At 44.9% G+C, this 26,349-nt stretch overlaps 3 protein-coding genes and 1 non-coding gene across 7 annotated transcripts in view; 3 read left to right on the top strand and 1 right to left on the bottom strand.

Annotated features, from left to right (window-relative positions):
• The first annotated feature begins 23 nt into the window (after nt 1-23).
• Nucleotides 24-15,124, top strand: PRPF39 (pre-mRNA processing factor 39). Of its 4 annotated transcripts, none has more exons than XM_035551448.2 (14): nt 24-155; nt 1,725-2,092; nt 3,082-3,207; nt 3,848-3,966; nt 4,703-4,870; nt 5,579-5,744; nt 6,144-6,251; nt 8,374-8,538; nt 8,857-8,983; nt 9,073-9,341; nt 9,915-10,099; nt 11,554-11,628; nt 12,202-12,322; nt 13,473-15,124. In XM_035551448.2, the coding sequence occupies exons 2-14, from the start codon at nt 1,757-1,759 to the stop codon at nt 13,524-13,526; spliced, it is 2,019 nt and encodes a 672-aa protein (XP_035407341.1). In that variant the 5' UTR covers nt 24-155; nt 1,725-1,756; the 3' UTR covers nt 13,527-15,124. The 4 variants fall into 4 exon arrangements, with proteins under 4 accessions (XP_035407341.1, XP_035407342.1, XP_050566663.1 ...); XM_035551449.2 differs by lacking the exon at nt 24-155 and adding an exon at nt 482-729; XM_050710706.1 differs by lacking the exons at nt 24-155; nt 1,725-2,092 and adding exons at nt 3,386-3,454; nt 3,558-3,720 and having other exon boundaries at nt 3,099-3,207.
• Nucleotides 9,419-9,504, top strand: LOC118250440 (small nucleolar RNA SNORD127). Its single transcript, XR_004779451.1, has one exon. It is a non-coding gene; the product is annotated as a small nucleolar RNA SNORD127 (small nucleolar RNA).
• A 540-nt stretch (nt 15,125-15,664) lies between the features above and the next one.
• Nucleotides 15,665-20,312, bottom strand: FKBP3 (FKBP prolyl isomerase 3). Its single transcript, XM_035551454.2, has 7 exons — nt 20,162-20,312; nt 19,959-20,060; nt 19,773-19,880; nt 19,471-19,606; nt 18,404-18,471; nt 16,825-16,922; nt 15,665-15,901 (listed from the first exon to the last, which is right to left on the bottom strand). The coding sequence occupies exons 1-7, from the start codon at nt 20,270-20,272 to the stop codon at nt 15,847-15,849; spliced, it is 678 nt and encodes a 225-aa protein (XP_035407347.1). The 5' UTR covers nt 20,273-20,312; the 3' UTR covers nt 15,665-15,846.
• Nucleotides 20,313-20,466: 154 nt separating this feature from the next.
• Nucleotides 20,467-26,349, top strand: part of FANCM (FA complementation group M) — a gene marked incomplete at its 5' end in the record, with an annotated part of 75,534 nt that continues 69,651 nt past the window's right edge. The window contains 4 exons of the mRNA XM_035551461.2: nt 20,467-20,881; nt 20,968-21,140; nt 21,843-21,920; nt 22,898-23,056. Of these exons, the coding sequence (XP_035407354.2) occupies nt 20,467-20,881; nt 20,968-21,140; nt 21,843-21,920; nt 22,898-23,056 (825 nt within the window). The remainder of the gene's footprint in view (nt 20,882-20,967; nt 21,141-21,842; nt 21,921-22,897; nt 23,057-26,349) is intronic.

Genomic DNA, 26,349 nt, shown 5'->3' with positions numbered 1-26,349 from the left:
CGGTGCCGAAGGGAGCGGGGCTCACTGCGCAGGCGCGGGGCCCCAAGGCGCCGGCGCAGCGGCAGGCGCGGGCCCTAACGCGCAGGCGCGTGCCGCGCGCTCTTCCAGTGGCCGGCGGAGCGCGAGGAGGCCGCAGCACGGCGGCACCGCGGCAGGTGCGGGACGGGGGCACGGGGACGAGGACCGGGGACGGGGACGGGGATGGGATGGGCGGCGCGGGCCTTGCGCCGTGGGGCTGGGCCGGGGCCACACCGAGCGAGGCGGGCGGCCCGGCCCGGTTTGGCCTGGCCCGGCCCGGCCCAGCGCCGTGAGGGCCGCGCGGTGCGGGCGGGGCGGGGCGGGGCGGGGCGCGGGGCCGCGCCTGGCGGCGGGCGCTGTGGGGGCTGCCCGGCGGCGCCGCCTCTGGCCCCGGGCGGGGTGGGGGGGTGGGGACGTCCCCTTCGGGGCGCTGCCACGTGCGGGGCCCGGCCCGGCCTGCGGGAGGCGCGGGGGGGCAGCGGGGCCCTGCGGGGCTGCCCGCGGGTACCGGCAGGCGCGGCTGTTGGCCGCGGCGAACGGCAGCAGTTCGGTGCTTCTCGCACGGGGCCGCCCCTGCGCTGCGTGCCCCGGCCTCCCGGCCGCTCCCGAGGGCAGACCCGCCGTTAGGGGGTGAGCCCCGCGCTGCGGCCCTTCCCTCGGGCCGTTCCAGAAGGCGCTCGGGTGGAAGCAAACTGCCAAAGAGACCTGAAGGTTGTGCATGGAACGTAGTGTGCGTGCGTGTGTGTGTGTGTGCGCACCTCCGTGCTGCTTCGCCCTCTTCTTTTTTTATTTTCTCTTCCCGTTTTCCTTCTCCTAATCCTTGGACGTAGCTGGAGTTGGAGGAGTTGTTTTTTGAGCTGGAACGCATCACCCCAACCAGCCAGAAGTGGAGAACATCTGTCACGTCTCAGAATAAATTTAGGTCTTACAACTCTTGTATGTGTAAGGACAGTTTTGTTAGCCTTCTCTGTTTTAGAACTACGAACAGGCTCGCCCAGGAAAACTGCATTGGCTTGCTTTTATACCTTGATGGTAACTTGTGATAGTTACTTGGAAAATCCACAAAGATTTGTGTGTGTATGTTAAAACATATGACGGGTACAAACTTTTGTTTTAGCTGTGAATGAGACTCAGTAGTGAAGCAGATATGATGAAACACAGGAACGCATGAAGCACGTGGGAGACTCTTGAATGGTTGAGAATCAGGAAATTGTGCTCAAGTGTTACCTTCTGCAGTCTAATCTAGGAATAATCCATTCATGCAAATGTTCCTAGTTTAACTAGAAACTTGCCTCTGGTTGTTCTGGTAAAATCCCTATTTTTGTGAATGTTTTAGTTTAGTTTTTTTTTTTTTTTTTGAATCTTCCACACCCTGGTATTAGAACAAGAGAAAGATCAATCTGAATTCAGTGTTTTTAAAGTAACAAAATGGGATACATCTTAATACCCTGAGAACTTTATTTGTAGCTTGCCTGATCCTCTCTTTGCAGCCATTAGAGAGGGTGGGCAGCTTTCTGATTTAAGTAATGTCTGTTAGGAATAAATGCTTCCCCCATCCCCTCCCTGTAAGTTGGAACAGCTACAGCTCTCAAAGCCTTTTTTTGCTAGTGTTGCAGCTGAATTAATGACTGCATGGGCTGATATTTCACAGCCAAGTTCTACTTGAATCTTCACTGCTGGGATGTTGAATGTTTTTATTTCCGTAGGGTAGTACTACAGGACGTCTTCAGTCTCAGCCATGGAGAACTCAGCTAGTACAGAGGAGGAGAAGACGACAACTGTAAGCAATGACAGCACAGGCAATGGCACTGAAACAGCAACAGAAGAACAGCATATGGACTTCAGTACAGAAATTATGAGTGTAACTGAGATGGAACAATCACCTGATAGTTCCCCTGACTTGAATGAAGAGAACGCACAAGAAGAGGGTGAAATTCCAAATATTGAAAGCTTACAGACAACTGATATTGAGGCTGGCTTCCCTCCAGATTTTGACAAGTTCTGGAAGGTAGTAGAGGACAATCCCCAGGATTTCACGGGATGGGTATATCTACTACAGTACGTAGAGCAAGAGGTTAGTACGCGCCCCCTTTTTCCTTAGTCTTCCAGAAATAACCAAACAAAAGCAAACTAACTAACAGATATTCCAGTAACAAATCTAGAGTAGTAAATCAGGCTTTGATACGTACTGTTTTAAGACAGCTGTTATTCCAGTAAGGAATCTAGAACTGTATGTCAGGCTTTCGTACATACGGTTTTAAGACAGTCACTGTTATCGGCGTTGTCAGCAGAGATCACAAAATAAAAGCAGCAATTCTTAAGGCAGTGTTAAAACAATAATTGTTTTGCAAATGTTAATAATGTGGGTTTTTTTTTTTTTACACTTACAAGAACTTTGTTCCAGATTCTGAAGGTGAACCTGCGTGCTAAAACTTGTTCTTTACTAGAGATAACTCTTCGCAATTGGATTTTGGTAGTAAATCAGCTATAATGCAAACAGAAAATTCTCGCTAGCTTTTTGAAAGCTAGGCACTTGGGTACATTCACTATTACTAAAAACATGTTAATCACACTTGAGTTTTGCATCACCCTTCTCAGCTTTTAGTTAGAATAAGCTCAGTGTGACCTCCCATCTGTTGTTTTCATTTGATTCTTCTTAACCACGTGCAGAAAAGAACAAATAGCTTTTCACACAACATGGGACTGACTTGTGGGACTTCTCGCTGCAGGATATGTGAATACAGAGATTTTGTTGCTTTTTGAGCCCACGTAAATTTGTGAAAAACAAATTGTGCAAGGCTGTAACAGGAAAACGATTCTGTCTAAGGAAGTCTCAAAGCTGTGAGCTTTGTGGCTAGGAAAAGGCTACTGAGGAAGCTTCATCATTTTTGTCCTGTTTTTGTACTCCTCCTGCTCTGTCCATGAGATGGCGTACTGCGTTGTATGGCTGCCTGGTCTGCCTGCAGCTGTTGTTCCTGGACAAGATGCTAGCTAGATGCTTGTTCTGTCGTTCAGGCTATATGTTGGAGATAACTTATTACTTGTTTTGTGTGTTTCTTGCAGAACCACCTACCGGCTGCCAGGAAAGCATTTGACAAGTTTTTCACACATTATCCATATTGCTATGGATATTGGAAGAAGTATGCGGACCTCGAAAAGCGACACGACAACATTAAACAGTCCGATGAGGTACGTAGGTAGCTGGACGAAGCTATTGCCGTTGGTCCTGTTGGCCAAATAATGACTAACGCGCTGCAAGTCATTTGGCTGCCAGTACCTGCCATGCGTGGTCAGGTTGGTAGGGATTTTGTTTGCACTTGTCACTTCTGTGGCATTTGTAGCTAATGTTTTTTCTCTTTGTTGGCAGGTGCGTTAAACCTCTACAGTTTGTCAAGCTTTGCAGTGCAAGCCTCTGTATTACACTGCAGCTTAACAAGTAGGGCAGGGCTTTTCTGTCACTTACATTTATTACTCATTTTCAAAGCGATATAGTTGGTTTGCTGGTCACAATTGCTACATCTTATTGCATTTTTGGTCAGACGCTGTCAATGATGCTCTAATGGGTCTGTGCCCTATGGTCTGTACCCCAAAGCCTGCCCACACAACCTGGTCAGAATGCAGGGACCGCTGCGCTTTGAAGATCAAGACTCTGCACGTGGAGATCAGAACATTGCCATGTTCTATCCAACCTCCACCCGAATGGTAATGGTAGATTATTTAAACAAAATTCCAGTACTTAGTATTTCTAAGGTTCACCGGATAACACAGTGTTGCCTCTCTCGTAGGACACCAGTAAGTATTTGAAGTACAGTTCATGTTCTCTTCATAGGTTTATCGCAGAGGGCTTCAGGCAATTCCTCTTAGTGTCGACCTGTGGATACATTATATAAACTTCTTAAAAGACACCTTGGACCCTGATGATCCTGAAACTAACAATACGATTCGAGGGTAAGTTGAAAGCAGCCTAAGTGGTACAAGCACGTACAGTTACGTAGCTTAAACACCTTACTCCAGTTACGCTAAGGGGCTACCTGATAACAGCCTGTAGTTATTTTAAGGAGTTTTAAGAGTTTATGGAGCTGAATTCCATTAAGTCGTGGTAGACAATACAACGTGGTACAAGTTGTGAGCTTCAGACTACACCTTAGAAATGCTGTGTGAAGCTCTAGGGTGGTATGCAGTGCTGGAACAGGTTCTCCATAGAAGTTTTCTAATTTCATTGCTTGGTGATTCTAGAATGTCTCACCTCATCTGCTGGTAATGGTCCCGGCTGAGTAAGAGGTTGCGCTACAGTTTGACCTGAAATTAAACTGAGGCAGCCAGTCGCATGACCAATGTGTGTCTTTCGTCTGTTAAGCAGTTTTAGAAGCTTCTTTACAGGATCTAAGTGCTAAAGACTGTATTTTCTTAGTGTCTTGTATTTTGGCTTTTTTCTGTTACCTTTTTTTGCTCCATTATAATAGTACTGGAGAAAAAAGGATAGGTCTGAACTCTCTGAATCTCTAGAGATCGTGTGACAGATATCTAGAAGATACTTTGAAGAATTTAAATAATGAATTTGTGGGATTGCAAGTAAATGAGGACGCTCAGAATCTCTAAGTAAAATCTCTAAATAAATAAAAGTCAGAACTCTTCTTCCTTGTTCTGTCACTGCATCCAGAATCAACTGTAAATTACTTTTCAGAGCCTATGAACACGCAGTCTTAGCTGCTGGGACAGATTTCCGTTCTGACAGACTATGGGAAATGTATATAAACTGGGAAAATGAGCAGGGAAACCTGAGGGAAGTTACATCCATATACGATCGCATCCTTGGAATTCCAACACAGCTCTACAGTCATCACTTCCAAAGGTAAAGAGAAAACAAAGGGGTAGCTAATGCCGTGATTTTCTCAAGCACACGCAGACCTATTTCTGTAAATGTGAAAATATTTGTTAAGAACAGCTTAAAATAGTTGCTTGGCTTTATATATTCGTTTATTTACTCATACGCTTTGGCTAACTTTTAAGTACTGATACATATTTTCAGAATATGGCTTTACATTAAATCACAAATTCTGCTGTGGAATAAAGGAAGGCATTGGAAATGTCAGTGAGAAGCGGGGATGTCTTTGAAAAAGCAAAGAGCAATTTTTAAACTCACTTCCTCATGCAGTGCTCACTTGTGGTTAAACGCTAATTTTGTTGAAACCCAAATAGAAATACTTGGTTAAGTGTCAGATAGTAGAATTCTGCAGTAGTACGGAGAGGTTAAGAGGGATCCGGTAGCTCGAGTTAAATTGTACAGCAGTCTTCCGTGTAATTTCTGCAGATCTAACTGGTCTGTTTTCACCACTGAATTTCATTGTCCTTTAATTTCTCTTTCAAATGTAAAGCTTCTGAATATCGGATAAATAGTGGGAGGTTTGTTTTGTGCACGTTGTCACAAGTTGCATGCTCATTTTTGCTCGATTGATAAAGTAATACAGAATCCCAGCAGGGTTTATCGTTTGTTCTGGTTATGGGGAGTATTAAAACAGAAAACGTCAAATTTGTGTTGACTTGTTTCTAACTCTTTTAGGTTTAAGGACCATGTACAAAACAATTTGCCACGAGAACTTCTAACTTCTGAGCAGTTTGTTCAGCTGCGCAGGGAACTAGCATCCGCGAATGGCCACAGTGGGGAGGATGTGTCACCTGGAGATGACCTGCCCTCCGGTACTGAAGATATAACTGACCCTGCCAAGGTACACGTGCAGAGAGAGTTCATTGGGTTTCCTTGCCCTAATCTGTGGCTAAGAGAAGTATATATTTGCAGACAATCTAGTATGTTTGTAGCAGATATGTTCACATAGTTTTTTGCATATCACTGCTCTTTGTCTGTAGAGCATATGCTTCCAGCATTTTCATAGGTATCAAAGAAATGGAGTTCATCATCGTTAAGATGAGACCAAAACTTCACACAGAAAACAAATTCAATTGGGTTGCGCTAAGAGCCAAGGTATCATCGGGGCAACACCCCCCTCCCTTCCCAAGCTGTTTCGTATAGCATTTAGTGCATCCGTGCTACTTTGCCTATATTACTGTTATCTTAAAGTGCGCTGTGGTACCTACCTGTTACATTTTTTTTAACAATTGTGTTTTAGCTAATCACTGAAATAGAAAACATGAGGCACAGAATCATTGAGATTCATCAAGAAATGTTCAATCACAATGAACATGAAGTCAGTAAGAGGTGGACATTTGAGGAAGGGGTAAGTTCATTTTTTTTTCTATGTGAGGCAGCGTGTGTGAGTTCTGAACATAAGACTGGGAATTAGGAATTTTGATTAACAGGTAGGCCTTACAGTTTAAACTGTGGGGCTTTGAACAAAGGTCTGGCTTTATTTCTGTGCCATTCTTCTTATCAAAAAGCAGCTTGTGAGGTCAACTCTGTCATCTGAGGATGTAACAGCCTGCAAACAGTATTTGGAGAGAGGCAAGGTGGTGTAATGTTATTTTACTGAGTAGTCTTTAAATATACATGTATGAAATGCTATGCCACTCAGTATCCATCTGGAGTATTACAAAATAACTGGAATTGCTACCTTCCTCCCTTCTTTAATTGAAAAGGTAGGCATGTCCTAAAAGGAGAATGACGTTTGTGTTTGCGTGTGTATTTTTTGATTGCATTCAAGTCTGAAATCAGTTAGCTTTGTTCTCCAGAAGTAGCCATCATAACCTGCAGCTCCCATATATAACATGTTAGAAGTAATTAAGCCAATCGTTATTTATCAAAATATTTTCTATGTAGAATTAAGCTTAATTACTTTTTAAAAGCAGCCTGAGTTTTTAATTCTCAATTTGGCAAACATGTTATTGCATAACATTTTGTTCTTGTCTTAAGTTTATCATCTTTTCAAAGAGTATGATGTATTGAACAGTTGGGACAGATCTCAGAGGTTCTTCAATAGTCTGCGCGATCTCAGACCTGTTCTTACGTTGCCTATTGTGCTCTGTTAGAGTAGGCAAGATACCTTATAAGCCAAAGGAACTCAAAATATAGCACCGTAGCCAGTCCTAGCACAAAGTCAGGCTCAAGCGATCTCCCCTTTCTCATTACACAACAGCCCGAAGTGCTGTTGTTACCAGTTCTGCGTGTTGCAGGATCACTTTTGTACCAGACACCTGTCCTAGAAGGAAGCAAAGGATACCAAACGTGTCCCTAGAGGAGGTGAGGCTCAAATATGCTGATGTGTAGAGCAGTTATGTGAGTATAGCTGTTGTACTCGCAGGATCAGGAAACAGTAAGCTACAGATTATAGATTTGAAGAATGCTACAACTGCAGACGTGCCGTAGAATAACCTGTTTCTGATAGCTTTTCTGTATTGCTCTTGGCCGGAATCTATACCTGCTCTACTAAAAGTGTATCTGCTCTATAGATACTAACATGCTGGATCTATAAAGAGGGGAAAACAAAGTTATACAGGTCTTTACAATGGACAGAGATGAGGTAGATACACAGCTGAAGTCAGGTAGCAGTGATGGAGGCCACTTAGACCTTCTTTACTACGATTTTGGCGGTGCCAATGTATCTGTGAATTTATCAAGACAAAGACCTTGCTGGATTCCATAGTAGAGCTCAGTAAGGAGCGGGAAGGGGATGATGGGCTTTAAGTTTTGTGTGGTCTTGAAGGATTAAATGTTTCTGCTTAATTATCAAATTTCTCCGGAGACTTGAATGGATATCTCTGGGGTAGCAATGTACAGGAGAGAAATAATGGGGTAAAATTAAAACTGAAGAGAAGAAAAGCAGATGTCTGGAAGGATGTTGTGCTATGTTGAGTTCGAAGCAGTGTTTAAATTTGCTCTTCTGAACTCTGTCCAACAGAACTCCTCCTGTCAGGAGTAAAAAATGCAATCTTGCTAGCTATTAAGTAATCAGCTTAATGTAAATACTTCCTATGAAGTTCAATCCGATGCTCTGTCTTTCCTTGCCACGTTTCTCAACCAAATTTGGAACTTAATTTGTAGGATGTGCACTAGTACAGTGGTAAGTACTTTGGTTGATTGTATATTTGTATGTGGACAATAATTGTTGTTTATAATGTCATTGTTACGTTGTAACGGTAGGTGTGCAAGGGAGTAATTATTTGTCTTGGTCTTCAAATTCTTTGAACACTTGCACTCAAAAAGCTTTATAGGCAAACAAAGTATTGGTGTAATGTAACTCAGCAGCGTTTCCCAATTAAGTGGGATTATCCCACTTGGCTGACTTGAATAGGTGATGAAGTAACACTCCGAAGTCCTGCTTATTTGAATGGCGTGGGGTTATTTTCTGACCCGTTTGGTTGTATGCTTATTAGTCATACGTTGCCAACCTGTCACTCTTGCAGATAAAGAGGCCTTACTTTCATGTAAAACCTCTGGAGAAAGCTCAGCTGAAAAACTGGAAAGAGTACTTAGAATTTGAGATAGAAAATGGAACTCATGAGCGAGTTGTGGTCCTCTTTGAAAGATGTGTTATTTCATGTGCCCTCTATGAGGACTTCTGGATTAAGGTAAGGGAAGTGGTTTACCACTGATCTCTTACCGACTGCATACATTGATCTAGTGACTAACCTTTTGTACTCTTGTTGAATGTTGTTCATATATAACTATATCTGTTGCATTAGGAGATGGTCTGCTTGCAACCAGATTTGACTGCTGCATATGCCAACTTCGTTGCCTCTCTACGTCCTTCCTTACAGAAACTAGTCTAGTGGTTCAATAAAGGTGCTGAATGGGTTTAAACAAAAGAATTTTATCGTTCTGTCATGTATTTAAAGACAAATATAAGCTGTAATATTATTCAATCTCTGCTCTGTTTTCAACTATAGTATGCCAAATACATGGAGAATCATAGTATTGAAGGAGTGAGGCATGTCTACAGCAGGGCTTGCACAATACATCTTCCCAAGAAACCAATGGTTCACATGCTGTGGGCTGCCTTTGAGGAACAGCAGGGTAAGAGCAAGGTTTTTCCTGGGAGGGGTTCTGTTCTGAAGAAGCTGTTGAATGTGTCATATTTTAAGGCATCTTCACTGGTGTTTTAGGCAACATCGATGAAGCAAGAAGAATCTTGAAAACATTTGAAGAATGTATTCTAGGTCTAGCTATGGTTCGCTTGCGAAGAGTAAGCTTAGAACGCAGACATGGAAACATGGAAGGAGCCGAACACCTGCTTGAAGAAGCCATTAGGAACGCTAAGTCAGTTAGTGAATCGTCATTTTATTCCATCAAATTAGCTCGGCACCTCTTCAAAGTACAGAAAAATCTTCCAAAGGCAAGAAAAGTGCTGTCAGAAGCCATAGAAATTGACAAAGTATGTGTTTCCTCCTTGTTTTTGTTTTTAATACAGCAAACTTGTATTTTTTTCTTTCTGAACCGCTTTTATAAATACGGCGACAATGATGACAGGTATTTTGACTGTATGTAATGTTTCATTACTGCATGGAGACACCAGTCCCTCTAAACTGATGTTGCCATATTTACAGCTTTCAACTCTGGAAATTTGCAAGTTGTAAGTCTCTGTAATCAGATGCATAGCTTGCTTCATACCTTCATTTTTCCTCTTTAGAATCATAAACAGTTATGGCGGTGTTCGTATCTCAAGGCAAACAAAATTGACCATGTAGGCAGTGTTCTTGAAGCATTTTTGTATAACGCTCCAGCCCTATCTGTTAACTCAACATCACATCTGTTTTTGTAGTGTTAACTGACTTCTGTTCTATTTGTGAAGCAAACCAGGTCAGAGATGACCAATATAAGAACAAGATGTTTATATTGACTGTTTTAGCATATGCTTATGTTCCAGAACACATCCAGTAGACATGGATTCAGTGTTAAACATCTAATATGACACATCTACAGCTTCCAATACTTTTTTTTTCCACAGGAAAATACAAAACTGTATCTCAACTTACTTGAAATGGAGTACAGCGGTGATCTCAAGCAAAACGAAGAAAACATCTTGAGCTGTTTTGATAAAGCTGTTAATGGTGAATTGTCTATAAAAATGAGGATTACATTTTCTCAGAGAAAAGTGGAATTTCTTGAAGACTTTGGTTCTGATGTAAACAAGTAAGATATAAGCTGTGCAGTGGCCAAATTAAGGTCACCAAAAGAGTGGTTGTAAAAGTAGTAGGGAAGAGGCAGCATTAGCTGCGTCCATAAAGTGTTGTGGTTTTTTTTGTCATCAGCTCTCTGAGGTGGAGGTGTTTTTCTAAAGTCCTATCTTGACTATCTTGAAGTAGAAATCTCTTTTCAGAAAATTATCCCTTTTTTTCTGAAGTACCTAATGCCTTATAGTGCCAAATCCTGTTGCCTGTAACTTCTTACTTTAAAGGCGGATGCCACTCAAAGAGAAAGTGAAGTGTTCTGTGACACAGGTGTAATATATATTTCTGTACCCTGTGAGTCACTGCTTGATTTTTCCAAAACTGCATTTTTTTTTGGTATTTCTCTATGTTTAGAAGTGTTAACAGTGCTGTACACTTACATGGGAGGATCAGGTATTTAAGTGAAATTTGCACTTCTATTGCTAATAGCCTTTTTTCATCTTAATATTCTCTAGTGTGAAATAAGTTTTTGTTTTTATTTACATTTTTCAGCTATTTAACTTGGAAAGTTTAACTGTGAGTTAGTTTTTCTGCTTTGAATGTTTTTAAAAATAGTTTTAACTTAATGTTGACTCTGAACGCTCAAACTTGTGTGGCAGTTGGGCAATGCAACTTTGGAGTCCTAAACAGTCCAAACAAAATGAAGTTCTAAGCTCCCAAATAATATGAGAGGGCAGAATATGTACAAGAAACTGTTTTCACTAAGAGCAATGTTGATAGAAGAAGCATTTTTCAATTGATATCCTGTGAACTGTTTTATACAGCAAATGAACTTTATGTTTAGCTATTCGTTTGAATTTCAATTAGGAAATGTAAGTCTTCCGCTTTCACTCAGCAATATATGGTTATACTTAGTACATGAATAATGTAACTCTTGGTCTGTGTTAGATATCTTTGTTCTTTCCATACTGTTTGGGAAAAGGCAGTGGGTACAACGTCAGAATTGTTTTAATTTTGTGTAATACTCATTTCCAGTATTTAAAGAAGTGCAGCTTCCTAAATAGCATGATGCCATCCATAGGAGCATTGATTAGGTGAAGTAATTTAATCACTGGAGGGAGCAGCTGTATCACAAACAAGTTGTCTAAAACTTCTCTATAAAGTTTGCTTATAAAGAACTGTGTGAAGCATGCTAAAAGTTGAGCAAAAAGTTTGGGAATTTTTGAGCTAACACTTCTTAAAAAAAAATCTTTACTGTGCATTGTGGAATCTCCCCTCCAAATTACTTTTTTATGTTTTGTTTTCCTCTCCCCATCGTGAATCACTGAAAAAAATACGGATTACTATTGAATTTGTTTTAGAATGCTTTAGTGTTTTTACATTTTGAACTAGACTTCTTAAAATGGTTGCTTATATTTAAAACATTACCATGGAAGTGGTGAGCAAAGTGCTATTTTTTTCCTTTGTCTTCTTCAGGCTTTTGGATGCCTATGATGAACATCAAGCACTTCTAAAGGAGCAGGATTCGTTAAAAAGAAGAGCAGAGAACGGGTAGGAAGTCTGCTCACCTGAGGTTATACACCAACTCGATAGGTTATGCAGTACTGGTAGCGGCAACATGTACTCCACTGAAATGCCTGATAGACAGCATGTAAATGCTTGAGAAATATTTCAGAGAACAATCTCAGAGGCTGTGTTTTTTGTTTATTTAGCCTGTGAAATGTATATTACCTTAAAACCTACTGTTAGAACAAAATAACTTTTTTTAATCACTTAAAAGTATATGCTGGGGCTATACTACTGGCTTACATTTGGAAACATTGGAAGTTAACTTTTAATTCTGTATCGCAGGAAGAACTAAATAGCGTTAAAAATAACTAAATCTCTAAGGAGATGCGTGCTGTTGGTGTCTCAGTTTGAGCACCAGTGTGATTTCAGCAGCAGACTGTTGTTCTGAGCACCACGTACTACCAACTTTTTCTGAATCGTGTTCCGTTACTCTGTTTGGACAGGATGCCAACTTGGAAAATAGTACTTACCCTTATCCATTATAGTATTTCTTACACAGGCATTGTTCAAAATTTAATCCAGCATACCATTTACAAGCGTTTAATAACTTTGCAGGTCAGAAGAGCCAGATGAAAAAAAGATGCTCACAGACGACCCAACTATGGCATCGGCGCAGATGATGGATGGGGACATGCAGGTCAATCAGGCAGCGTATAACTATAACGCCTGGTATCAGGTAGGTGTATGCTTTGGTTACTTCTTTTAACGCGTGTTCTGAGTATGTGCAAATAGTTGTTTTCCCAGTGTCTGTTCTTTACCTGTGTCCAGGTGTCACTTGGCAGGGAAAGGTTGGAACAAACCCTTAGCTCATTTTAGTTGCTTGCTTTTCTTTCTATTATAGAAGTGTAAAATATTTCTCTCTAGCGTGGAGCAACGCTAGCGGCTTGGTGGCTAGCCCTTTATGTGAAGGGAAGCATAGGTGAGGGATATTGCTGGCAGAGGGCAATAGACATGTTCTGTGCTGCAACCTTTTGCCCAGGAACGTCACCTTGGGTTACCAGCTTACTGTGTTCTCAGTTACTTTCTCCAACTTGTAGTTGCGATAATGTCTCAGTAGGGGTTATGCCGCTAAATACCTAAGCTCAGCTGAGATAGGGGTGCAGCTGGTTGCTGTGAGACCACGGGAACTATCTCAGTGATGGTTTCTGCTAGCTGCAAACTGATTGATTTAAAGGGATTAGTGTCAGGACACTTGGCTCTCCTCGCTCGTGGGGTTTGCCGTAAGAGTAGACACTGACAGCTTTATGCTGTTATTATCTTCTGCTCCTTCCCTTCTGTTGAAATAGAAATGATGAGGAAGAGCTGTGGGGCAGTTACCAAAGAGGGGGGTTTGAGGCACAAGATGTTTACTTTGACCTGTCCCGTGTTTGAAGACTTTCTAAATGCATGCTGCTTAAGCAATTAAAAACATTACAGGCAACAGTGTCTGCTCCTGCACTGGCCTTTGTTAAAAATCTGATCGTTGACTTGTATCTAAACCACACTTCAGTTTTGCCTCAGTAACAAAACTGATTTCCAGTAGATTTTGTAAGGTGGTTCAGAGCTTGTGGGCCTTATATTGAAGAGGAACCCCCCGAGTTGTTCCACGCTTTACATCAGATTGAGATGCAGGATGCATGCAAAGCCTCAAACAAAAGGTATTGAGACACGATTGTTCTGGATGTGACACGGAGCATGGTGACACTTGTATGACCACAGTGGCTGGTCTGTTATTAAAATTACAAAGGGGTGAACTTAGATGTGTCTTTCAGGAACGATAGGTAGCTTAACCAGATATCCTTCCAGGAACACGGCTGTTCTGACTTCCATTATCGTTTTTTTTCTAGTACAATTACCAGAACGCGTGGAATTACGGGCAGTATTATTCTCCTTCAACTTGATCAGAAGAGTGAATGAAGTTCACTGTGCAGTTTCAACGAAGAAAGAGTAAAATATATTTTTCTAAATTAGGGATGTTAAAGAACTGTTGTAATACTTGCTTTTTTTCTTTTGCATGTAAAATGAGCTGATGTTCACAGGGTATGTGTGAAGCAAGATTTGTGTGCTGATAACTGATAAATGGTATCTCTGTACAATTCTAGTTTACTATAAACGCATTTTTTTAATTCCCTGCACTAACTTATGGAGCTATCTGAAGATTTTTTTTGAGTCTCATTCTGATTCCTGGGGTGGGTTGACCTTGGCTGGCTGCTAGGTGCCCACCCAGCTGCGCTTCATTCTCCTTCCTCAGCAGGCCAGGGGGAGCAGATATGATTTAATAAGAAGCTGTGGGTTGAGGTAAGGACAGGGAACTTGCTTGCCAATTACCACCATGGGCAAAGCAAACTCAGCATGGGAAAATTAATTCATTAATTCAGAGTAGGGCAGTGAGAACTAAAATCAAACTAAAAACACTGTCCTGATCCCCCTTCTTCCCAGGTTCTTCTACCTTCTCCTCCCGCACCAAGTGGCAGAGGGGGGTGGCAAATAGGGCTTGCAGTCATAATGCTGCTTCGCTGCTGCTGCTGCTTCGCTGCTGCTCCTTCCTCCTTGCAGTCTTCCCCTGCTCAAGTGGGGGGTCCCTCCCATGGGGTGCGGTCCTTCACCAGGGGGTGGAGCCCTCCCTGGGGGCTGCAGTTCACCCAGACCTTCTCCAGCACGCGCCTGTACCCCGGGGTGGGTGCAGTCCTTCAGGAACGGGCTGCGGGTTCTGTTGGGGCACACCCACCGGCTCTGGCGTGAGATCCTCCGCAGGCTGCAGCAGGGGAACTGCTGGGGCACCTGGAGCACCTCCTGCCCTCTCCCTCAGTAACCATGGGGCCTGCAGAGGTGTTTCACACGTTTTTCTCTCGCTCCTCCCGCAGCTGCTGTGCGGTGTGTTTTAGCCTTTCTTAAATACGCTGTCACAGCAGTGCAGCTGGCGCTCACGGACTCAGCTTTGGCTGGCTTTTACCTGACTGGGAGCAACTCCCGCAGCCCCCCGCTAGCAAAATCTTGCCACCTAAGCCCAATACAATGCCGCAGATTCAATCACTAAATCTGGATCTTTTTTCTAAAAGCATTTCTGATTTCTGTTAGCCCCAGCAGCTGCTATAGAAACAAGCGGGTCTCGGCTGGCTGCCAGTTCAGGGGCAAGGCTGTCCTTTGACCTGTTCTGCTCTCTTTCCCAAGCAAATCTTCATAACCTGCTTTCACCGTGAGATCTTTTTCCATGCCCCAGTGAGCAAATCTGAGACTACTTTGTTTGTAGTGTTAGAACAAACTCTTCAGCTTAATATGGCAGCCTTTGAAAGCTGTGATATGTATTTTCTATTCTGTGTGGGGGGTCAAAAATTAAAATGCAGTGCAAAATGATGTTGCATTCTTTTTTAAGAAGCACAAACTGTGTTTGGGATGATTTTTGTATCTAGAGTTTTTCATGTACACAATGTGAGCAAACTTTTTTCATTTGATCAAAGTGATCATTCTCATTTTCATAATAAAAGCAAGGAATTCAGTAGTTCTTGGAGCTTTCTTGGGTTTCCTTAGTCACACTAAGATGTCCAGACTCTTCAGGTTCTACAGCTGTCTTGTTTAAAAAAAATCTGTACTTTTAGCATAGAAACACCTCAGGAACTTTGAGGCAGACATAGTTCTCTTTTAGGAAGGGGCTGGTATCGTGCCTGACGCTTCAAAGTGTATTTAAAGGAGAAATCTAATGTATATTTAAGAATTATGTATAGCGTTACTTAAAGAGTCACCTTCCTCTTCCCCTCTAATATTTTAGATGAACTAATGCCCTTGGTGAGGGCTGTTGTAAAACCTAACAGCTGCACAAAGGATAAAGCTGAAAGAGAAACACATTGCGTTGACTTGAGCGTGGTACCGAGGTAAATACACTCCGGTAAAATATTCCTGAGCATTAGAAGGATCGATAAAACCAGTCATGGCAGTTCAGGGTGGGTCTCCTCCTCCTTCAGCAGTTTTACTTGAGACTCGTGCACCCCATTCCCCCCATACCAAATAGTTTTAAGGTAAGCGTACACAAAAGTAAAATCAGTTGCAAGTATAAACAATGTTTTCTTTAGTGGTATGTTACTGTACAGCAGTTGGGGGGGAACAAACTTGATTTCAATACAAGGCCACAGTTGTAGTTATATCCTGAAGTTACGAGAGCAAAACTGCAGCTGTCAGAAGCTTTCTTGCTCAAATGGATTCCCAGCAGCAAAGAAAATCTCCACGTCATTCAATATCCACCAATTCCACCTCAAAGAAAAGTTTTGCATTGGGTGGAATCCTGTTGGCACACGTTAAGGAAGCTTTAAAAAAGAAAAACACTACACAGCTGTGTTTATAAAGTCATGCTAAGTGATTTACCACCTGCTCCGTGCGTTTCCCTGACCTACGTTAACGTAGTGGAGTAAATGTGTAGCCACTGCTGCTGATCAGCAGGAGTGCTCACAAAGCGTTCAGAACCAGCTCTGCAGATCCACCTTTATTAAAGCACACTGCTCGTTGTTCCAGCTCCTCTTAAGATGAACAGCTGAGTTTTACCTTAACTGCCTGAGTGCTGGCTCTGTTTTGGGGACAGTCACTCGTCTTCCCCTGAGAGGTTAGACTGTCTGCAGGTGTACTACAGTGGGGAGAAAGGTGGGTTTTGTGTTTGTTTTTTTTGGGGGAGGTGGGAGGTTGTTTTAGACACTTAGACAACACTTTAAATTATCAGGATGTAAGGTTAGAGGAAGAGAGAATAATCCTTTTCCTTCTTCCTAATAAACACCAGGAAGGGTTGGTAAGAAAGTGTTCTGTAGGACCACTCCTTCAATGGTTTCCCAGAACTGCTGCTTCCAGACAAGCTTCAACTGCTTTTTACTCAGTAGCAGCAGATAACTTCGCCTGTCACCTCACAACTACACTTGTTAGCATCTCCGTTTGTGCTGCAGGAGTAAGCGTTCAGAAGCAGCTACAATAAAAACAAGGCAGGAAACAATAGCCAGTTCCCTTCTCTATCAGCTGGTATGCAGTTGTCTGTACAGGAGGTTTTCTTCCGAAGGGGCAGTTGGCTCCATCACCTCACTACACTTACTACGTTCTTTAACACTCTAAGCCTGCTATAAGCAGCGAGCGAATGCTTCCCCATTTTATCCCTGTCTGCAAAGCGCATCATTCTGCCGAGGGTTTCCACGTCACTTAAGACAGCAGTCGGTTGTGAAAGGATACTTTGCATCAGGCTGCCCTTTCTTGCCGTACGCCCACTCAGGTTCGATTTCCAGTTGAGCCTTCTCTCCTTTACTCATCGTCAAGAGAGCTTCATCCCACTAAAAACAAAACAAAGACAAACATAAAACCAAAGTCTTCAAGCACTAAAAAAACAAACATTTTAGATGCTTTTTTCACCTTGTCCCTACGAAGACCTGTGCAATAACACACACTTCGTTTGGGCACGTTCGTCCACCCCAAGGTGTACACTGGGGCAGTTCCACTCTTTCCACGTGAGGAAACATTTACCCTTAGCTGATGTTCCCTGCCCTCGCACTAGCCTGGACCATACACCACAGCCGAGGTTCACGCTTTTACGTTGTACAGCCCCTACTGAAGGGATGAAATCAACGTGCTTGTTTCAATGTCAGCATCCAGTTTCAGAGCACATTCACTACGAAGTGGATTAGTGCTTATTTAAGGCTGACCCAACGCCTAATTTTACTTCAGTGCTTGTCCCTCTTCAAGACTCCCACTCACACTGCCCCAAGCTGCTGATCAGTTTAGCATCGTATCAACGCTTCACAACCAACAGCTGCTACGCCCGTCTTGTGACTGCCTGAGGAGCCTATCTGGCACCCACACAAAACACAGGAGTGTTAAGCCACGATACTAAAGAAGAACCCAGGCAACGACTTCTGCAGTACTGGCCACGTGCCCAAGGCCATTCTCCCCCGCCCAGTGGTGCCCATAAGGCTGCCTTTCTACGTAGCAGCAGCACGGAGGGGCATGTGCATGACTATATAGAAACAAGTCAGGTAGGCATAAGATCCTTCTTGTATTATCTTGTGCAGGCAGCCACCAATAAATATCACCACGAGCTCAGCAGCAGCAGCGAGATGGAGTCGAGCACCACATGTGCTTTGTGCATACGCTGGTATCTCCCCGACAGGCCAAGTTTACACCAGTTTCTGTGACTTTAAGATTTACACAAGCAGGTGGATACGCAGAACACTGAACTCTTCTACTTGGTGCTTTTAGTCTGCCTGGGTATTCCCCTCACGCAGATTCTGCCTCCGTTACCCTAACAGTCAGTGCTGGATACAGCAGAGGAATTACAGCACCAGAACTGCAGCTCAGTTCGGTACACGACGGAACTAGAATTTGGGTTTTCAGCATACAGCTCAGTTAATGGATGAACTGAACTACAGATGAGGGAGCACTGAGGCAAATAAAAAGAGATGCTGACAAAACCCCATCTTCTGACTGACTAAAGCACACAATGCATCCAGCACAGAGCCCCGGGAACCCGATAATCTTGCCTATTGTGCAGAGCACGACACAGAGACAGCAAGAGGCTGTACGTGTCCTGGGGAACATGCAGTCGTTAAACTACACACCACTTAACGAGAACAGTGACGCTGCAGATGGATGGATGCATCCATAACGAATAAATTTTACATCCTGCTGACGTAAAAGCTTCCAACGTGCCTTTTTACCTCGTCAAGAAACAACAGCTCGAAACCTGCATCGCAGTCATAAACCCTGCAGACTGAAAACTCTTTTTGGATTCTGAGGGAGTCATTAGTGATTTACTTACGCCTCTGATAACTTTTCCTATGCCAACTTCGAAACTTAAAGGCTTGGCAGCTTTTTTCTTCTTTGAACCTGAAAGAAAGTAGCATTTTCATTTGCTTTAACATCACTCCAACACACACCACACTTCTGTTGAAACTTACTGTTATGATCACGCTTTACATAGATACCTACTCTTATTATATTACTTTTAGCACACTAACAGGTATTTAGGGGAAAAATTTAGTGCTGTGCACCAAAAGCATTATCAAATGATCACATTGCACCAGGAGCTAAAGCTGACAAACATCTTTCAGATACGGATCCACTGAACCTATAAGAGTAATTTCAGAATGATGAGATTTCAGAGGTCACAAATGTATTACTGAATCAAACAAACAAATGAAAGTCATTAGGGAACCAATTTTGCTTTCAATGCTGTAGAAGGATTTTAAAACAAGTAGGATGAATGACAGACAGTATGTGAATGACAGCCCTGCTGTTCCTCTCGGTATTGAACACCGCTGCTGGAAGACAGTTTCTAGCAGTTCAGACTTCGTATGCATGAATTCTCTGATCAAAAAGCCAGAGAATTACTAACATACTTCTCTGCAGTAAATATTGTAGAAGAGACTACTTCAAGCCACTGTTGCTCCAGCGTCTCCACACTTGGGAGCTTATTACAGAAATACACCAATTAGCGTATATTTAGGGAAACCAACTCATTGCTGGTGCCCGAGTTCCGTAGATAAGGACATCTCCCTGAGCAGCACCCGTCCTTCCTCCGAAGTAATTTCTGGGCTTATTGAGTCCTCGCATTTCGTATTATTCGTGGCCTGGAGAATGCGAAACTCGAGGCCTGGTAAGATGCAGCAGTGTCACGTTGCAGCCACCAGCCCTAAAATAACGCCGTGCCTTCCCTCATGGAAAATCTGACCGCAGTGGGTGCAGGGACGGCCCGGCAGCGAGGTGACAGCAAAAGCCGTGCTTCTGGAGTCAGGCCAGGCCGACCACGACTGCTGGATGAATCCAGCTGCTCTCCCCTGAATGGCTGGAGCAAAAGCCCAGCGCTCAGCACACACACGGCCTCACCTGTTTGAACGTTGCTATCGAAGACTGTCCCGTCCTGGAGCTTCCCCGTGTACCAGCAGTGCACGGTGTCTCCCTTCTTCGGGAAGTTGGTTTTGTCGCCCTTCTTCAGAACGGACTTGGTGTACTTCGGCGGCCCCTGGGTTCACGGGCACACAGTTAGGGCTGCTGCAGGAGCCCGGCCCGGCCCGGCCCGGCCGTGCCGCAGCGGTGCGGGGCTGCTGAGCCGAGCCGAGCCGAGCCGGGCCGGGCCGGGCCGGGCCGGGCCGGGCCGGGCCGGCCCCCGCCCACCCCCCGGCACCGACCTCCTCCCGGGCCTCCTCGGGCTTCGCCGCTCTCTCCTTGGCCTCCTCCGCCTTGGCCGGCTTCGCCTGCTCCGCCGCCGGCTCCGCGCCGTCCGTGCCCCGAAAGCGCTGCGGGGGGCGGCGGCGTCAGGGCCCGGCACGGCCCGGTACGGCCCGGCACGGCCCCGCCGCCACCCCCGGCCCCACCTGCGTGTGGAAGAGCTGCGTGTAGGCCGCGATCAGCTGCTCCTTGTTCGCCGTCTTGGCCACGTTCTTCACCTGCCCCAGCAGCCGGTGCTCGGCCAGGAACTGCAAGACACGGCCGTGAGCGGCGGGGCCGGGCCGGGCCGGGCCGGGAGAAGGGGACCGGGGGGGGGGCCGCGCGATGGCGGCCCCGCCGCCGCCCGTACCGCCTGCGCCGCGTGCTGCTGCAGGAACTTGATGATGTCCTTCTTGGGCAGCGCCTCGCTCCGCAGCTCCTCCGCGCTCCAGGGCTGCGCCGGCGCCGCCGCCGCCGCCATCTTCCCGCAGCGCCCGCCCCGCCCCGGCACCGCCCCGGGGCCGCCCCGCGCCTCCCGCGGGCCCCTCGGAGCGGCGGCGCGGCGATGGGCGGCGGGCGGCGGGCGGCGGGATGAGCGGCGGGCGGCAGGCGCTGCTGCCCCGGGCCTGGCGGCTGCCCGCCGGGAAGGCGGCGGCGGCCGAGCCGGAGCCCGGGGGGGCGGCGGCGGCCGAGGCGGAGGCCGAGGCGGAGGCCGAGGAGGAGGCCGACGACCTGCTGCTGGCGGCGGCCGCGGCGGCGGCGGACCCGGCCCCGGCCCCGGCCCCGGCCCCGTCGGCCGCCGGGTTCAGCGCGGCGGCGGGCGCGCTGTGGATCTACCCCACGAACCTGCCGGTGCGCGGCTACCAGCTGCGCATGGCCCGCGCTGCCCTGCTGGCCAACACGCTGCTCTGCCTGCCCACCGGGCTCGGCAAGACCTTCGTGGCCGCCGTCGTCATGTACAACTTCTACCGCTGGTTCCCCTCGGGCAAGGTGCTCTTCCTCGCCCCCACCAAGCCGCTGGTGGCCCAGCAGATGGAGGCCTGCGCCCGCCTCATGGGCATCCCGGCCCGGCACATGGCTGAGATGACGGGTGGGTGCCGCTGGGCAGGGGCTGCCGCGGCTCGGGCTCGGCTCGGGGCTGGCAGGGCTCGGTAACGCCACCGCCTTCCCTTGCAGGGGGAACCCAGGCCCTCAGCCGGCGGGACCTGTGGGCCGCCAAGAGGGTCTTCTTCCTCACGCCTCAGGTCATGGTGAACGACCTCTCCCGCGGGAGCTGCCCTTCTGGCGACATCAAGTGCCTGGTCATCGACGAAGCCCACAAAGCGCTCGGGAATCACGCCTACTGCCAGGTAACGCCGAAGGCCCGAGCCCTGCTCCTGATCTGTGACTACAGAACCCCCCCCAAATTCACTTACGTTCTCTGTAAAGCGTGGCTGTTGCTGCTCAGAGATTTTCCTTTAGTTCCTTCACTTGGTCTGCAAGATGAGCAGAAATCAAGCAGTGCTCTATGCCATCTGCACATTGCTTTTAATTCAACCTGCATTAAAACTTGACAAGGTGAGATGGGAGTATTATTAATGTCTGAACAAAACTGTAACTTTTTTGTTTCCAAATATTTTCTCAACTGAAGCCATAAAAAAGTCAGTGTGCTTTTCAGGTGTGTTCCTGATCGCAGCTGTCCTCTGGCGCTTCTGTGCCAAGTTTGAATAGATCTGAAGAGGAGGGATGTGCTGTGTCAGAAAAACGTGGGGGAGCTCACTTGGGTTACTGTACTGTTAATCGTTTTGTTAAATCAACTGAAAAATCATTTAATGATTTACCAAGGTTGCTCCGCTGAGTGGGATTAGTGTAATACACTTAATCAAGATTACATGTTCATGGATAAAGTCTTTATAAACTGAACACTTTCTGGCTTCCATTTGAGTTTAGATATATTCTTTTTAGGATGCTTTGTTGAGCTTTTTCTATGTAGTAGGTATTTTTGTCAGCATACTTTGTATAAGCAAGTAATCTCCTTTGAGAATGTTAACATGAAACTTACCAATTCCTAGGTTGTCAAGGAACTAAGCAAATACACAAATCAGTTTCGGATCTTGGCCCTCAGTGCTACACCAGGCAGTGACACAAAGGCAAGTGAAATTACTTTCATGGGTTGAATAATAAAGTTTCAGTAGAAGCTGTGGTTGATAACAGTTGGAATACCGTGCAGGATATTGAAGTCTAGGAGAATTCCAGGTAAAAACTGAATCACTTCACAATCCGTTAGTTGTTCAGTGTTTGCCTTTTTGTTGCTATAGACTCTGTTATTTATTTCCTGTCCTTTCTCAAAGGAAATATTTTTTTTTTAGAATACAGACCTACCTGAACCAAAAAGAGCACACTCTTAATGCAAAATGGCTTTTGTATTCTATTCAGTGTGGTTTATTGGGTAGATATAAGTACAGCTGAGGTTTTCAGTCTAAGGCAGATGGACGTCCAAATTCAGTTTAAGGAAAAGCGATGTTGTTTAATTATTTTATGGAGCTTTTCAAGATATTAGGCTTTACTTTTGTCAAGAGAGTTGTGTAGTGCTCGTAAAGCTTATTGTTAAAGAGGAGGTAAACGGAGAAAACCTTTTTAAACTCAAGTATTCTAAGCCTCTCTTTGTGCTAATCAGCATGACCTAAAGTGCGTGTTCCTCTTGTGGGGTGGTGCGTGGCAGGGGCTGTGGCTCTGTCACAGTGCCCATGGTGTGTAGACTTGGTGCCGTTGCCACCCTGCCGTGTCCCGTAGCTGCTGGAGGTCTCAGCTGTTGCAGCATTATTAGAGTGTTGGCTTCCTGGCTGCGCCCAGGCCTGAAGGGAGAGTTCTGTCGCTGCAGCCCTCGTGCAGTTTTGCATTCATGAGCTCACTGCGTTGGTTCTTTGTATGCTACTTAAGATCTTTAAGTGGAGAGTCTTCAGTTTTTCATTTGTAGATACTAAGTACATTTTCCTTGGTATTATATTCAAGGGCTGTTAAAATATGTTACATAAAATATGTTAAAATAGTTACTTTCCTGTGACGTTCATTTCATCATTGGCGTGTTAACAAGCAATATGGTTCTTTTTTGTGGGTTTTCAAACAGGCTGTGCAGCAGGTTATCTCCAACTTGCTCATTGCTCAGATAGAGCTATGTACTGAAGACTCTCCGGAAATTCAACCTTATTCTCATGAGCGACAAGTGGAAAAAATCGTCGTTCCACTTGGTGAAGAACTGATAGAAGTTCAGAATGCCTACATCCAGGTGAGTTGTTTCATTTCTTTATCGTTACATATACATTCAGTGACACTGTCCATTTATGTGTGTGTGTGTATACATATATATACACACCCACCTTCCGATTTGAACATCGCTGCCTAGACTAGCAGTAACTTGTAACAGTAATAACTTCCTATGTAGTTAACTTTGCCTGTAGCGTCAACTACAATAGCTGCTGCTTCGCTTTGCACCACTGACACCTGTTAGCTTGGAACAGCCTAAGCAGCTCTGAATTAGTGTTCTCATCCTCCTTCAGGAGTCCTTGCAAATTGGCATGAGACATGAACTGAGGGCTTCTTACTTTGGCTGGAATTTAGTATTTATTGGGAGGATAAGAAGAGCCATGCTTGTGTTGGCTAGGTTATTGCCAGCCTTCTGAAAATTGTATATCGACTCAAATATTTTAGCTGATTAACAACGGTCTTTAGAGCTTCAACCCTTCTGTAAGTGTGCTTTGTTCCCCTTGTGTGGGCTTATTTGGTTTTGTTTTTTGGCGGGGGAGTTTGGGGAGAGAGAAGCTGGCGGTGGGAAATGCAGAACATCTTGTTTGTTTGTTCTTAACCAGTAGGTAATATCCAAATACAGGGCAGTAGTAGGCAAGTAGTATTATATAAGATACCGTTTTGATAAGTTCAAAATGTATGTTTGCTTTTTAGTAAGAGACATAAAAATAAATGGAGTTAGTTGATATCCAACTGTTGGCCTTAGAGTATGTTTTTGGTTAAAGTTTAATGATTTTGCTGTAGTGAAGACCATGAAAGGCAAATTTGCACGTTGATTTCCTAAATTAAGTTGGCTTTTTTAGATCTGCTGTTTTCAAACGAATGGCATGGGAGTGTGTTTAACTGAAGAAGTTCCAGTGACAGGCTAGAAGGAACTTAAAGATAGATTTGTGAATGAATATGGATGCTCGCGTTGGTCTCAGTGATGTAATTTGAGGTGTTTGGCTTTAGATGTAAGCTGCAATAAACGTGGGTTTGGCTGATCTGGGGTAACTGAGGAGTACAGACAGACCTTCGCTAACTTCAATCGATCGATGGCTGTCAGCGTGGCTTCGGTGGTTTCCATTTCCTTTCTTTGATCTGCTGTTTGCCCTTGTATTGGTGCTCTGATGAGAAGGGACCTCTGGCACGCACAGCGCTGGCCCAGGCAGCAGAAGGACGGTGGTGGCAGAAGGACGGTGGTGGCTCTTCTGCAGCCTCCTTCCAGAGCAGCGCGGGCTGCCAGGCCTCAGGAGGGCCGGGCCTCGGGTGGCCCTGGTAGGCTGCGGGAGGCCAAGGGCCTCGGCCGCGTCCCTGAGGTGGTCCCTGCGCTTTGGCTCCCCAGCACCTCGAGATCAGTCCCGTGAGGGCAGCCCCCGAGGTGCGACAAGCACGTGTTGGTTGTGTGGTCCTTTCAGCCCCCCAAAAGAGTCGGTCGTGGAGTCCGTTCTGAACGGCGTCAGGATTTAGGAGGAGAACCCACATAGGTGCGTTACGCTGCGTTAGTACTGCTGCTCTGCAGCTGGTTCTGAAAGCGCTCCTACCCCAGCCTGCGGCTGCCCTAGGAGCCGTGGGAGGCGACGCTGGGTAGTTACAAAAGGCGGCTGCAGGTGGCTTCTGCAGTGGGGAATGAGCTCGCCAGCAGACTGCTGGCTACAGCATATAGATGCGTAGCTCCGCGTGTATGGGCTTTTTGTGTGTTTGTTTCAAAGATGTACGTTTTGTGAGAGTTATTTAAGTCTTTTGGGTCTTACAGCAACCGTGGCAAATTCAGGGCTTAAATGTCTTCTGTAAAATCAGAACGGTACCTTCAGACTTCTGTTGTTTCCATTCAGAAGAAAAATAGAAATAGAGAGATCACGAAACACAGAATTCTGAAGTAAATGTTAACAAATAGAAATAATTTCTTATATGATACAAAAAGTGAAACCCAAGTATACTCTTTGCACAATAAAATCATTATCTTTAATTTTGACAAACAGTAACAGTAAACAAGACAACATTTAAGTGAAAATAAAGGGCAGTGTAAAGCTGCACAACTCAGCGATGCCAGAAAAATTATATTTATACTTATATTTGCATACATACAATAAGCAAGGACCTGAGTATCACAATAACTGGAATAAACTTTTTAGGCACTAATGCTTGTTTGAAAAATACACAGTATGCAGGACAATGTTTATCTGTTAAGGCTACAGCATTTAATCTTCCAAAGCATGTTTGAGTTCTGCTTTATTATCTCTTTTGAATAGTAGAAATCAAATACTTCAAATTAAAAATGGAAATCCTTTAATTAATGGCTTACAAAGCAGAGCCACAGGTGGGTAATAAAATACCTCTTCCAATGACAGGAGTTAGGTAATTATGTTTGACATCAGGTTTTCGAACTTTCTAAAATGATCTATTTCAGTAACCGTAACATTTCCTTGGCATTCATGGGCGTAACTATTAGGCAAACTTTATTGTGTCAATGACAAAACGCAGTACTTTGTGAGGGCTGTTTGCAGAAGCTGGTTGTGTTCCATAGCCATAAAGTGTATCCTCAAGCTTCAGATTAGTTGGTTCTTTCTCAGCAGCAGAAGCAGCCTAACGTAAGTCAAAATAAGTACTATCTGGAAGTCACAGTTTCACATAAAACAACACTGAGCGCTTGCTGTGGTTAGGGTATCAGCACATTCCGAGAACTACCTTGGGTTTATGCTTTAGTAACAAGCGTGTTTCTATTACAAACCCACAAGTAACTGAGCTGCAGAAGTATTTAGGTGAAGATTCTCTATGGAAAGAGACATACCATATAGCAAACAGTTTTTCAATAGACTTTGTACATAATTTTACATTTAAAAACTGATACTTTCTGGTGAGAGAATTGAACTGCTTCCAGTAGACGTTTTATGTTTGTAGTAAAATAATTTCTATAACCAGCAAAAGCAATCAAATTGCAGAAGCCTCTTTCATTTCATGTAAAATCTTGTGAGAGTTGAGAATCTGTTTTTACTTGCCCCTACCTAAAAATTGGGGCGGGGGGGGAGGGGGAAAGGAGGAGTGGGCAAAACAAAACCTGTCATTAATGCTTCTCTGGACCTTCAATGCAAGTCAGCTTTAGAAAAGTTTTTCTTATTTTCCATTATTTTTTTATCTTCCACTTTAATACTGGCTGGCAGTTCCAACAATGCGAGATGTTAACAATAAAAGGCAAAGCTGAAATGCCTACTCTAGCTGGTCCCTGACGTTAGGGGTACTGAAACAGGACACAATTCCACATATTGAAAAGCAAGTCGGATTTTTATCCCCCGGTTG

This window comes from Cygnus atratus, chromosome 5 (genome assembly GCF_013377495.2).
Source record: "Cygnus atratus isolate AKBS03 ecotype Queensland, Australia chromosome 5, CAtr_DNAZoo_HiC_assembly, whole genome shotgun sequence".
NCBI classification, from domain to species: Eukaryota; Metazoa; Chordata; class Aves; order Anseriformes; family Anatidae; genus Cygnus; species Cygnus atratus.
This window is presented reverse-complemented; position numbering and strand designations above follow the sequence as displayed.

Bases quoted from the DNA above. Each gene is read 5' to 3' on its own strand.
- FKBP3 (XM_035551454.2), bottom strand. From the start codon at position 20,272: ATGGCGGCGGCGGCGGCGCCGGCGCAGCCCTGGAGCGCGGAGGAGCTG. The intron at 19,881-19,958 runs GTGGGGCCGGGG...CGCCCCCCGCAG, and splicing joins CGCAGCTCTTCCACACGCAG to CGCTTTCGGGGCACGGACGG. The intron at 16,923-18,403 runs GTAAGTAAATCA...TTTTGTTTTTAG, and splicing joins TAGGAAAAGTTATCAGAGGC to TGGGATGAAGCTCTCTTGAC.
- PRPF39 (XM_035551448.2), top strand. From the start codon at position 1,757: ATGGAGAACTCAGCTAGTACAGAGGAGGAGAAGACGACAACTGTAAGC. The intron at 5,745-6,143 runs GTACACGTGCAG...ATTGTGTTTTAG, and splicing joins ATATAACTGACCCTGCCAAG to CTAATCACTGAAATAGAAAA. The intron at 6,252-8,373 runs GTAAGTTCATTT...TCACTCTTGCAG, and splicing joins GGTGGACATTTGAGGAAGGG to ATAAAGAGGCCTTACTTTCA.